Genomic DNA, 13,985 nt, shown 5'->3' with positions numbered 1-13,985 from the left:
AGCATTAGGCTCCTCCTTGGTTCTGAATGCGCCGTTCGGAGCTGCTTTAGCACCAGAGAAAGGAGTGCGGTTCTCTCGCTGGTAGAACAGAGCTTTTCCACCATAGTTTCTATAGATTTCGGTAGGTTTCTAGAGATGGAATAGAATATCGCTGTTGTTGCAGCACTACAACCAAACTGGGTAAATCAGATCCTCCTCTTCTGACAGATTAACTAACTCACTCTATCTGCTGCTCTGTGGTCGTCTGCTGTTGCTGTGACACGTGTACAGCGAGGCTCTGAGCTAAGTTTTCCTCATCCCCGAACTTTCCGTTCCACCTTAAATAATGCCGCAGTTCAGCTCTGCTGCTGAAAAGCCACACACTGTAACTGCGGCTGTATTTAAGGTGGAATGGAGAGTTAGCGTTAGAACCAGTTTTGGCTTTTGTTTTAGCTGCTAACTTGTAATGTCAGCGCACTTCTCTGTTCAAATAAAGCTCTGGTTACTGGTTTTACTGACAAACCCTAGGGGATCGGAAGTGGATCGGAAGTGGATCGAAACCTTAAAAGCTGATACCCGATCTATTAACTCCATCCCTAACTAATGCTGTTGCCTAAAATGTAATATGAATAATAATGAATCTCTGGTCAGGGAACGTCTGTGTACGTCATTGACCTTCAGTTAATATCTGGTTTGTTATATTATCTATGTGTTAAAAAACGTTCGGTATCGGTAGTGTGCTTCTTTCGTATAGAACAAAAGATGCTAGGCTAAATTTGCTACAAACTCTGGACTTCTACTACTGTCACCAATCCCATCTCACTGAGTAAATACAGTGTTGGATTAGTTAAATAATACTTATAGTAGTATTATACAGATTATTAGCCCGTCTATCTATTTGGTGTATCATCACAGTAGTGTCCAACTTCTATCTCTGGGTGTGTGTCCATGGTGTTTGGATGTGCAAAATACTGTATGATAACGGGACTAGAAGAAGACGAGCGTATTCGTCGCTAGCGATGGGTCGAGGCCGAGCCCGGGTATCGAACCCACAACCCTGTCATCAATAGCCCTATAGCTCTAACCACTGAGCCACCACTGCCCCTGCATCATTGTCAACTGGCAGCGCTAACAGTGCTAACCTGGGACATAAAGAGTGGGACATATTTGGGTTTGATTCACCGTTGAAAAACACCGGTACAGGATCGTCAAACCAGTTGTGGTAGATCCGAAGGTTTCTTGAAAATGTTTAGACGTGGACCAGTGTTTGTTAGCAACATTAGCCTAGCAGCTCGGTATCCTGGGGCTGGAGAGCGTGGATCATTACCCCATCTTGGTAGCGGTCACGGGAATTCTGGTGCGCATTCTGGTCGACTCGGAGAGACAAGGGTGAGTCCTCGACCTTCTGACCTCATTATAGTGCTGTTTCGCCGTGTGGTGAGGAGCCGGAGCGCTCGACTTGAGGAGGAGAACCTCACAATTAAGGCAGCTGATTCTGAACTTCTGAGGATCTGAAAGTTTCAGTTACTATGACTTTTGGGTTTTTTTTGCTGCTAGTTTAACCATTGTTATTATTGGAGAGTAGTAGAAGATCCCATATAAGGTCTGGACAAGGTATGGACAAATAAGCCTTGCAGAGCTTCTGCCATATTTGGCTTTTGGCCAAATCGCTCAGGTCTTTATGCTTGATCATTCCTCCTACATCTAACACCTCGACTACGAGAACCATCTAATATATCCCAATATTTATGTTACAAGGCGATCGTTATTCACGTTATTTGTTAGTGGTCATAATGTTTTGGCTCATCAATCAATGTGTCTATATGCAGAATATTCATTTCTTGAAATCGTAATAGACCAGTTTTTTTTTTGGTGACCCAAGTAAACACTTTTCAGAAGTAGCAGTTCGTTTAGGCAAAAAAATTAAAATAAAATAAAATAAATAAATTACACTATATGGACAAAAGTATTGGGACACCTGCTCATTTCTTGTTTCTGCTGAAATCAAGGGCATTAAAAAGAGTTAATCCTGCTTTTGTTGGAGTAACTGGTCATAATGTTTTGGCTCATCAATCAATGTGTCTATATGCAGTATATTCATTTCTTGAAATCGTAATAGACCAGTTTTTTTGGTGACCCAAGTAAACACTTTTCGGAAGTAGCAGTTCGGTATCCTGGGTAAGTGATCAATCAGTTGAATTCTCTAGTTTACGTGTAGTGATTCAGACAGGCCCTCTTGTTGCGTTTTACAACAATCCATGTTCGGAATAATTGTGCTGAAGCGTTTTTCTCCTCTTCAGAAATCTCAGTTTTAGTTAAGTGAACGCCAGCGCCGGCCCGTCTGCTTGAAGGGGCCCGGTATGATTTGCGTGGAGAGAATGACAGAATCATTACTGAAGACCGTGCACAGGTTTCCTCACGCTGTTGTCTGCCTGATCTCCAGATTGCTGCTCAGTATTAAAAAAAAAATCAGTAAATTGCATTCTGACGGCATCGAGGGGGGATTATATTGAACAGAGTGGTGGAGCGATTTGTTCGGTACCTGCTGAGAAGATTGGCCCTGTTGATCAGGATGAAATATGCATGAAACCAAGCATCCATTCAATCTTTTACTTTTCTGCAACATTAGCCTGTTGTGTGTCACGTTTTCCTCAGAAATTGGTCTGGAGCTGTTTGTTTTCTTTTTTTTTTTTTTTAAATGACTTGTATTGAAATTGCTCTGCATCTCCTAAACCCCCACGTCCTTCCGCACTCTTAATAGCAATAGCAGCGTTTATTCGGCACTGTTGCAGTGGTTTAAACATGGCCTGTTTGCTTGTGTGTGCAGGGCTGGAGAGCGTGGATCATTACCCCATCTTGGTAGCGGTCACGGGAATTCTGGTGCGCATTCTGGTCGACTCGGAGAGACAAGGGTGAGTCCTCGACCTTCTGACCTCATTATAGTGCTGTTTCGCCGTGTGGTGAGGAGCCGGAGCGCTCAACTTGAGGAGGAGAACCTCACAATTAAGGCAGCTGATTCTGAACTTCTGAGGATCGGAAAGTTTCAGTTACTATGACTTTTGGGTTTTTTTTTTGCTGCTAGTTTAACCATTGTTATTATTGGAGAGTAGTAGAAGATCCCATATAAGGTCTGGACAAGGCATGGACAAATAAGCCTTGCCGAGCTTCTGCCAAATCTGGCTTTTGGCCAAATCGCTCAGGTCTTTATGCTTGATCATTCCTCCTACATCTAACACCTCGACTACGAGAACCATCTAATATATCCCAATATTTATGTTACAAGGCGATCGTTATTCACGTTATTTGTTAGTGGTCATAATGTTTTGGCTTATCAATCAATGTGTCTATATTTTGTAATCATAATAGACCAGTTTTTTTTTTGGTGACCCAAGTAAACACTTTTCGGAAGTAGCAGTTCGTTTAGGCAAAAAAATAAATAAATAAATAAATAAATCAACTACACTATATGGACGAAAGTATTGGGACACCTGCTCATTTCTTGTTTCTGCTGAAATCAAGGGCATTAAAAATAGTTGATCCTGCTTTTGTTGGAGTAACTGTCTCTACTGTCCAGGAAAGAAGGCTTTCTGCTGCTTGGCGCATTGCTGTGAGGATTGGATTGCATTCATATTGGCAGTACTTCTCAACAGTGACTGGACAGTGTGTGTATGCATATACATTTGCACATCAGTGTCGGCAAGGGGTGCAACTAGCCGAAAGCATTCATTAGAAGGACATACAGCGGTGTGAGATGGTCATCAAGACTCGAGGAGAACCCACAGTAGAGCGGTAGACTAACCCAATGCTTAAGCTCTGCAAACACACTTCCCTTAAAGAACCCGTCAGGTCCAGTTGCTTTGTTTATTGGACGGGACTTTGGCAGCGGCGTCCGGTTTGCCTGTGACTTTGCCATAAACCTGGAGGTCGGCTTCCTTTTTAAAGGCCACTTGTCATGCAGTAGCTCTGAGGAAGTGGGGTGAGCGACCCAGCTGTGTGCATATATATGTGTGTGTGTGTGTGTGTGTGTGTGTGTGTGTGTGTGTGTGTGTGTGTGTGTGTGTGTAAGTATTGTGTGCGACTGTGGCCTGTTCTCCAGAAGCGATCAACACTAATTGCATGCTCTGCTGCCGGGAGCTGTGTCTGCCACCCTCTGTCTCCTGTGTGTGTTTGTGTGCACATACACATGTGTGAGTTAGGCCTGTAGTATTAAGGGCAGAGCCCATCCTGTAACCCCTCATTAATTTTATCACATGAGGGAAATGAAATCTCAGAGCTTGCCATGGCAAAGCCAGAAATGAGGCACATCCTGCAGGACGTAGCTCCCTACCTGTTTCCATTCTGCCTCCCTTTCCTAAGAACTGACCTACTAATGGTGCCGGAGTGGTAAGAGAATTCAAACGCTCTGTAAATATCCAGGGAAATCTCGGCGGTGGGCGGCGAAACTGTCATCTTTCGGGTCAAACACTGTCTGGAACTTGTCAGTGCGAGAGACGAGGCCTAAAAGCTGGTGTTTGTTTCAGAGCTTGCTTTCCGGACTATGCCCAGTATAATCTCGCTGCCAGCGTGAACAGTGACAAGAAAAAGAGACTAGGCATTTGTGGAGAATGCTTCACATATCATGTTCGAAGTAGATCTGTGAAGTAGAATGTCCTTCAGCAGGTCTCTCGTCTCTGAGCTCCACGTTTTTCGGTACATGGGAGTGAAAAACCATTCAGAAGAAAATCCTGCAGAACTAAAACAGAGCTGGAAAAGGGGCCGATCCCAAAACCCCAAAACTGTTACATCACAGTCTTGGCTTTGATTTACGTAACCCAGCCCACTGGCGAAGTCGTTTCGGGGCCTATTCAAAGCTGTAATACAGTCAAATGCAAAGACCACCAGGCTAAAAGCTAAGCCTAGTTGATTAGGGGGAAGCACCTCTTGGAGAACAGCTGACGCTAGTATCCATGCTAGCCTAATGCTAACACTAATTAACTGAGGGTAGCACTGCCTGAAGAACAGCTGGCACAAATATCCATGCTAGGCTAAAAGCTAACCCTAGCTGACTAGGGGCAAGCACCTCTTGGAGAACAGCTGATGCTTGTATCCATGCTGTTGCTAATGCTAACACTAATTAACTGAGGGTAGCACTGCCTAGAAAACAGCTGAAACAAATATCCATGCTAGGCTAAAAGCTAACCCTAGTTGACTAGGGGGAAGCACCACTTAAGAGAAGAGCTGACGCTAGTATCCATGCTAGGCTAAAGCTAATATTAATTAACTGAGGGTAGCACTGCCTGGAGAACAGCTAACACAAATATCCATGCTAGGCTAAAAGCTAACCCTAGTTGACTAGGGGGAAGCACCTCTTGGAGTAGAGCAGATGCTGGTATCCATGCTAGGCTAAAAGCTAACACTAGTTGACTTGTAGCTTGTAGCCTTTTTCAGCTCCTCCAAAGGCATCTGTGTGGCGGATAACCGCGTCAGCTCTTGCTCCGGCTGGCCTAGCGTTAGCTTTTAGCATTTCAATGGCTCCTGTGGACTTCTGCAAGCCAGATAACCACAACGGTGCTTGCTCTGGTCAGCCCCCACTGCAGCATATACCTTCACAAGCCAGCCTTCCCCTTTTGCCTCACTCAGAATATATTGGGTGTAGCTGTTCTTCGGCTCTGCCATGGCCCTGCTTTTGCTGATGGCTGTAATTATTCCTCCTGAGGCTCTTCAGGACCCTCCCGGCTCTGCTGATCAGGAGCCACTTCTCTTGTGCTCGATGGCTAAATGTTTGAATCGTGCCAATACACACTCAGGAGTCTTTCGGAGGGCTAATTCCAGCCTTTGCGGCTGCAGCTGTAGACGTAATCGTGTTGTTTCCTCGTCCTGATGTTCATTAGAGCAGCGTCTCTGCGTCTGGTTCAAAGCTGAAACATCCCAGGGCCCTGTCTCTCACTCGCCCCTGGTCTCTTTCTCTCGCTCTCGCGTTGATTGAGGACTGGGAGGAAATGGTGCGACGTATGGAGAGGTATGCTGGTGTGAAGGTCTCTACCAGTACTATCTCACCTATTTTTGTAAAAAAAAAATATATAAATAAAATAAAAGTGATCTTTAATGCACATGTGATGCATCTAGGTGTTCTGACAGATGGTAATACGCTGCAGGAAGTGTAGGGGGCAGTATATCTTCTGCTGTTCTGTTGCACCGTACAAGCAGACGTGTCTCGTTGCACGGTTGTAGCTCTGCAGCCTTCGGTTGGGGTGAAAATCCTCAAATTTTACCAGGCCTATTTACCACCCCTGTTATACATAGCCTAGTTTAGCTTAGCTTAGCCTAGCACCTCATAGCGTAGTGTTGCTGTCCTCTCTGGGTCCTCTCAGTGTCCAGTCAGCCGGGTGCATGGTGAGCTAGCTGAAGAGATTGTAGCCTGTGTGCCGGATAACCGCAAGAGCTTTCTCTGCGGTTGGCCTGGCGTTAGCTTTTAGCATTTCAGTGGCTCCAGTGGATTTCTGCCAGCCAGATAATTACACTGGTGGTTCGTATTGGTGTCAAAGTCAATGCCAGTGCTATCTGGACTAGTATCACCATAAAAGCAGATGGATCTCGCGGCACGGGTGTGGTTCTGCAGTATCTAGAGCGGCCCGTATTTAAGGTTTCAATATCGGTATCCGTTTTGGGGCTCCCCCCGGGACACAAGGTGGGGTCTCTCGATGACTTCTTTTCACCAAGACTGAAGTTATTTAGCTTGTTTAAAAAAAAAAAAAAAAAAAAACGCTGCTGCTAGTATCCATGCTAGGCTAAAAGCTAACACCAATTAACTGGGGGGGAGGAGTGCCTGGAGAACAGCGGACAGAAAGATCCATGCTAGGCTAAAAGCTAACACATATTGCACACAATGCTAGTATCCACGGTAGGCTAAAAGCTAATGCTAATTAATGCTAATATCCATGCTAGGATAAAAGCTAACCCTAGCCGAATGCTGCCTCGGGGATATGTATTAGGCTAAAAGCTAACATAGTGGCTGGGGGAAGCATCGCTCTGAGATGGGTTGCTGCAGGTAGCCGTGCTAGCTAGGCTATTTGACCGACTACAGTCTCTTCAGCTGCTCTTCAGGACACCGAGGGGACAGCAAGACTATCTGGAACGTCTATTTGAGGTTCTGCTGATGTTCTTCTGTCCTGGACAGCCCCATGAAGTCTCTCTCTGTTACTCTCGTCAAGCCCGCCGGCAGCAGAAGTCTATAAAATCGTGAGCTGGTTCTGGAGATCCGCTGTCATTTCTGGCCTTCTATCATTTCTGCAACGTCTGCAAAGGCGTCGCTCGAGAAAGGAGGCCGTCATGCTGCCTTGTTGTTCTGTAATGCTCAACTTTTCCTGCTACATGTGTTTTATGATGCTGTGGTCTTTATTTTTAACTACCTTCATAAAACGCACTGCTACTGCAGAGGACTACGGCTCGCCCTCTGTGGGAAGTATCTTATTTTCAGGACTCCAACTGCTCGTCCAGAGATGCTAAACCTTTTGCTGAAATGTCTGAGGGAATCTCCCAGCCGAGCAAATACTCAGATGCTCCGACTTCAAGAGGGTTATCGCTCGTCTCCCTGGAGCTCCATTCTGACCCACTTTTGGAGAGAACGGCACTTTCCCTCTGACTGCATTAGAAGCTATCTACTGCCATGCTCCTATTTTTTCCTCACTGCTGAATGGAAATCTGCATTGACCTGCTGTAGGATGCATTTAGGCGTGCTGGTCAGGTTCTGCAGTCATGCTAAATAAATAAATAAAATAACAACAGCACCAGGAGACCCTTTTGTCTTTGTTTTTTTTTTCTTACATATTTAAACAGCTGAGCATCTCATCTTGCCTTATGAAGGCCTGAACTTTGGCGTGACATGCTATGGCGGCCTGACCTGGCCATGTTGGCAGTTGTTCCACTGGTAAATGATTTAGTGGACAGCGGAATTGTCCTGAGTCTGTCTTTTTTAAAGCCTTCTCAGACCCGTCTTCATCTACTGCCTTTTTTCTGAAGGCCTCAGAGATCAGAGCTCTTTCAAGGCTTGTTGGAAAATCCAGCTCAAGACCAGCTGTGACTGGTAGCTGCTTTCAGATGGTCTTTGATGGTTAAGGTGGTTGAAAAGATGATCATCCATGTGAAAACATACCCTGTACTGGTTAGCTACCAGGTTAGTCAGGCGCTTTATGATGCTGGTCTTGATGGCAATCCAGCTCGGTGATGCTGGTCTTGGTGGTTCTCCAGCTTGATGATGCTGGTCAACCAGCTTGGTGATGCTGTTCTTGTGGTCAACCAGCTTGATGATGCTGGTCTTGCTGGTCAACCAGCCTGATGATGCTGGTCTTGCTGGTCGACCAGCTTGGTGATGCTGATCTTGCTGGTCCTCCAGCTTGATGATGCTGGTCAACCAGCTTGGTGATGCCGTTCTTGCTGGTCCTCCAGCTTGATGATGCCGGTCATGCTGGTCATCCAGCTTGGTAATGCTGTTCTTGTGGTCAACTAGCTTGGTAATGCTGTTCTTGTGGTCAAGTAGCTTGATGATGCTGGTCTTGCTGGTCGACCAGTTTGGTGATGCTGATGATGCTGGTCTTGCTAGTCAACCAGCTTGGTGATGCTGATGATGCTGGTCTTGCTAGTCGACCAACTTGATGATGCTGGTCTTGCTGGTCGACCAGCTTGGTGATGCCGTTCTTGCTGGTCCTCCAGCTTGATGATGCTGGTCAACCAGCTTGGTGATGCCGTTCTTGCTGGTCCTCCAGCTTGATGATGCCGGTCATGCTGGTCATCCAGCTTGGTAATGCTGTTCTTGTGGTCAATTAGCTTGATGATGCTGGTCTTGCTAGTCAACCAGCTTGATTATGTTGATCTTGCTGGTCGACCAGCTTGGTGAAGTTGATCTTGTTGGTTGACCAGCTAGGTGATGCTGATGATTCTGGTCTTGCTGATCGACCAACTTGGTGATGCTGGTCTTGCTGATTGACCAGCACTTGTTGAGCTTGAGCTTGAGCTTGAGCTTGTCTAGCTTGGTCAGGTTGATCATGCTAGTAGACAAATTCAAACCAGATCAAACTCTTTTAAAAACATACTATACTTGACCCTATTCTGGGCAAGAGCTAAGCTGGTTGTCCCTGTAGATGAAAAACCAGACTAGTCTAACCAGACAAAGCACCATTCGGATCCGTCCATCCCTTTGCGCGGTCATGGTCCTTTACATTACCAACCCGCTTGATCATTAGAAAATAGCTGCAGCTTCAGAAGGAAGTGATGGATGAATCCGCTGTCCTCTGTGAGTACATAGTCTTTATATATATGTTACATAACTCATCAGCTTACGTTTAACTCTGGGCTCTACAGCGTCAGATCATTCTCCTTCGCCTCTGTGGATGAAGACCTTGGAGAGAGCTCCCTTTTGTTCTTTCAAACTTCTCTGAACTCCATTGTAGTCCAGAACAGATTTGTTCTTATTTGACCAGCCGGCAGAGGCCAACATCCAACCCCAGTAAACAATATAGCAGTTCCAGCCGGCAAGATCACCCCCACACCTAGCTCAGTATGCCTTTAATCAGCTAGTGGGCGAGGACAAAACCATACCCGATGCAGCTGCGGTTCCAGATGTACGGCTAGAATCTTCTGAAGTGACCAGAACTGCTGTTGGAAAAGCCATATAATTTCCATATCATACATATAACGACTAATACTGGGGAGTGCTTTAGCCTGTAACTGGACCCTGGGTGAAAGGGACACGGCAGACAGGAATTTCAATAAATTTTTATGTTATACAATGTTTTTGTATGATCCGTCATAATTCAGATCCTATTCTTCTTGTGTTCTTTTAGCAAATTCATGTGACAACCTGACAAGAGATGATCCATTGTGAATAGGGTTGGTGTGTTCAGTAGCCGTAATGCTATTGACATGCTCTATAATTTCTACAATGAAAAGACCTTATCAGTGCTTTGTAACTTTATTATAAAATTATAATTTTACTATGCATTTGATTTGATTTCATTAGAGTATTTCAGTGTAATTACTCAATGACCACACTAATTACATAGTTACAGACTGATTAGCATTCGCATTCTGTTCGGACAGGTTCGAGTCCGAACTTTTTTTTTTTGAGGTCGCATTTACACTTTTTGTTAGCAGTCTCTCTTTGCCTCAGGAGTTGTTTGGGCAGAATAACAGCCAGCCCAACATTGACTACTCAGTCATCACTTCAGCTTGGTGGCTTGCCAGTCAGTTTCACTGCAGTTTCATCAGATCATCTAGAATCCATTGGCATATACGCTTGTACGAAAAAGTAGGTGAATAACCTGGATTACTGCATGGATTGCTAATAAAAACATGCTCGAATCATTATCAGAGTCGCAATTATGGACAAACACAGTCTGACTGAACTAATTACACACAAACAAACAGTTGTACTATTCATGCCGTTTGTTGAGCTCATCGAGTAAACGTCCACGTTGCAGGTTAGAAAAAGTAAGTGACCCATTGAAGTTGATATCTTCAATAACTTTACCAGAAATCACCTCCACCGTTTCCTCTAGCTGCAAATAAAATTTGCACAATGTTGAGGAGAAATTATAGACTACCCCCCCTCCTGTGCTTCTGTTCATCAAGATTTCTTTAAGTCCTCTTTATGTCATGCCACAGCTTTTTAATAAGGTACAGGTCATGAAGCTGGCTTGGTCATTCTAAAACCATTTTAAACCATCATTTTCAACCATTCTGTAGTTGATTTACATACAGGGTCATTGTCTTGTTGCATAACCCAAAGTCTTTTCAGCTTAAGGCCCTAAGACAGCAAAGCAGCCCCACTCAGTGATGCTTCCTTCACCATGCTGTTTCTGGTGGTTTTAGGGTTGGTGTGTGGTGTTCTTCATCCTCCAAACATTTTTTTTGGATATGAATCAGGCTCCATTAAAAAAATGCCTTGATCAGCCCAGAGTGACTGGTCACCTGGATTAGGACAACCCAAGTTAGACAGGGCATCGGGATGTAGGCATATCAAGCAAAGTTGCAGTGTGAAACCGGAACTAACCGGACCAAATATACAGGTATATTAGTATCAAAAAGACGAACCTCAGTCTGACTTTCGAGTATGAAGACGCCCTTAGATATTAACACCACATTTTATTAGTATCCAGGTTTTTCCAAAAAGTTACTTCCACCACCTACTTCTTTTTCGTCTGACTGGCCATTGCAATAGCAGCGCTCACTTTGTAGTGCAATAGGATCTCTCTCTGATCAGGTGTGGTGCTCAGTAATGTCAGAGAGAATAATAAGAACAGAAAGAAGACAGAGATCTGCACATTTAAGGAGTTCATGTGGCCTTCAGTTCACTCTGGGCGCTTGTTTTAATCGTACTGCCAGCTTTTTGAAATCTTGGTTTGTGCTAAAGCAGCTGTCATAAGACACTGTTACAGCTGACAGCTGATGGGTGGTCTGTTATGTCTCTTTCTGCGCGAGGATTAAGCTGGAAGCCTGTTCTCGACACAAGGCAGGGAGCCTTGCATCCCCAAAAGAAACCACATATTATATGAGACCTGTCCATGTTAAAGGCCTTTTCTTCAGCCCCGGACGGCTACCGTGTGGTGAAATAAGGGTCAGGGCAGCGTTTTAACCACTGCATCCTTTTTATTTTACTGCGTTTTTTTTTTTTTTTTTACAGCCCATTGGTTTTTGAAGGAGATCCTAATCGCTTGCGCCGACAATCATATTGCTTGACCTGAGGCGCTTTGGGAATAAAGAGTACTGTCAGTGAGCACCTGTCAAAGTGTGAAAAATCGAATGCGAGTCCCGCTAAAAATAGACTTGCTGGAGGGCACAGAACCAGGGAAGCTCGACTGTCGCCCAAGGCCAGTTGTTTCACTCCTCAGTTCTGCTGAATGGAAGGGGGCTGGATGTCAGAACACTGTACCCAAGTTGTATTATTCACAAAGAATCTGGGCCAGTCTGGCAGACCTGGACCCGGCATAACCAGGTTTATTTGGTATGCTAGACATGCCAGCATGCTTGTTGAATCCAGGAAGATTCGCTCAGTTTTTCTGAGCAAATGAACACTTATTGTCCAATTAGATTGTACATGATTTGTCTTAAGTGAGTTATTAACCCTTGAAGGCTGCGTGGCTTTGCGTTAAAGCTCAAATAAACTTATACATCGACAAGATATCAACAAGCTTCACCTTAAGCTTCCACTCTGAACTATATATTCTGTAGTTTACATACAGGGTCATTGTCTTGTTGCATAACCCAAAGTCATTTTTCGGTTTGGTCCAAAACAAAGAACCAAAAGAGGTGGTCTTGGTTCAGATCAGCTGAACCACTTAGTTTGCAGTGTGAAAACACTTTTTGGGGGTTTTTTAAACACAATTTTTAAATTCCATATTAGCAAGAAAGTAAAAAAGGGGATGAATCTGTACCGTAATTTTATCCGGGAAAAGCGACCCAACAGGCCAACATCTGATGCACGTCCTTCTACAATCCAATCAGTGTCAAGTATAGGAAGATTATAAGAAGCTTCACCTTAAGCTTTTACTCTGAAACTATATAGAAGCAGAGCATCTAACGGTATGCCCTTTGTGATTTGTCTCTACTGGGCTAGAAATAGTCCTCTACCCTAATACTGTCTAGTCAGCAGCAGTTCTGTTGGAGGTTGGAGGTGTAGAAGGTTACTACAGCCTATCATAGTAAACCTTTACTGCCATTGGTTAGCCTGTTGAAGATGAAGCAGTAGCTACATAGACCAGCCGTAATCTGAAAACCAGGTACCTATAGTTGTGTAGGTGCCCCTTATGACGGTGTCCTGGGGTATCTGGCAGCAAGGCAGTAGCAGCAGATCCTTGAAGTCCTGTAAGTTGTGAGGTGGGACCTCCATGAGAATTAATGAGCATTGATTGGGTGTTCATGACCTGTCGCCGGTTCACCGGTTGTCCTTTTTTGAAGCTTTTTTAGTAGGTGTTGACCACTCATACTGGGAATACCCCACAAGACCTTTTTGGAGATGTTCTACTCCAGTCGTCCTTCCACCACATTTTTGCTCTTGTCAAAGTTTCTCAGATCTTTATGACTGACAGTTCAGTTGCTGCCTAATATGTTGATCCCAACCCCTTGACCGGTGCCATTGAAATCTCATCATCAGTGTTATGCTGTATGGTTCTTAGGAGTAAATCTCAAAGGTATGGTGTCACCAAACGGGCGATATGGTAAAAATACTAAAGACTTTTCACAATAACAAAATTTATCAGTATAAAATATTGTCATATTGTCCAGCTCTGCCTATAAGGTAAGTGGACCTCTTAAAATGGGCAGTAAGTGGAAGCACAAGGTAGGTGTGGACAGTGAGTGTATAAAGGATGTATGAAGGCTAGGCCAGGCAAAGTGTCATCTGAAGACTTGCCCTTGTGTTCTCTCATCTTTTGAAACCACTCAAGCACTTGAAGCTTGCTCTGCAGTATGCTCAGGTAAGGCGACACGGCCTTCACCACCTTTGAAGGTTCCTCGAAGCACCTTAAGAGGTTCCTCCACACTTTCAAACTGAAGAACCTCCAAAAGTTCCTCAAGGATCTTATCCTTTTAACAGTGTAGCAAAAAAAAGTGTTCCTGTTCTCATTAACAGGCTGTACGTCTCCGTCTCCGTGCATACCGATACCTGACCAACCGCGGCAAAAAGGTTGCACCAGGAAAACAACAAATGCCTCGGATAACGGCTATGTTATTATCTCCCACTCTGAAAAATGCAGGGCAGGAAATAGCCTCAGAAACACCTGTTCTATTTTCAGAGAGAAAAGTGAAAGGATTTAACTTCGGCTGAAATGGCCTCATATTATCCGGAGTCGTTAACGGGGGAATCAGTGGTGTGACACGTGGCACTTTCCTTTTTGCTGGCTTCCTGTTGAGGACTTTACTTAAATGAGGTGTGGAGATGGCAACAAGGACAGTTTTCATAGTTCTTTGGTTTCTTCTGTTACCTTCTTCACTCTGTCTGTGATCGTTCTGTTTACTGAAATAAGGGTTATAAT

At 44.5% G+C, this 13,985-nt stretch overlaps 1 protein-coding gene across 1 annotated transcript in view; it reads left to right on the top strand.

The window, feature by feature from the left end:
* Positions 1-13,985, top strand: part of rnf123 (ring finger protein 123) — a 176,115-nt gene that overhangs the window by 71,187 nt on the left and 90,943 nt on the right. The window contains exon 35 of the mRNA XM_072665512.1: positions 2,807-2,891. Coding sequence (XP_072521613.1) covers positions 2,807-2,891 — 85 coding nt within the window. The remainder of the gene's footprint in view (positions 1-2,806; positions 2,892-13,985) is intronic.

This window comes from Salminus brasiliensis, chromosome 21 (genome assembly GCF_030463535.1).
Source record: "Salminus brasiliensis chromosome 21, fSalBra1.hap2, whole genome shotgun sequence".
Taxonomy (NCBI): Eukaryota; Metazoa; Chordata; class Actinopteri; order Characiformes; family Bryconidae; genus Salminus; species Salminus brasiliensis.
This window is presented reverse-complemented; position numbering and strand designations above follow the sequence as displayed.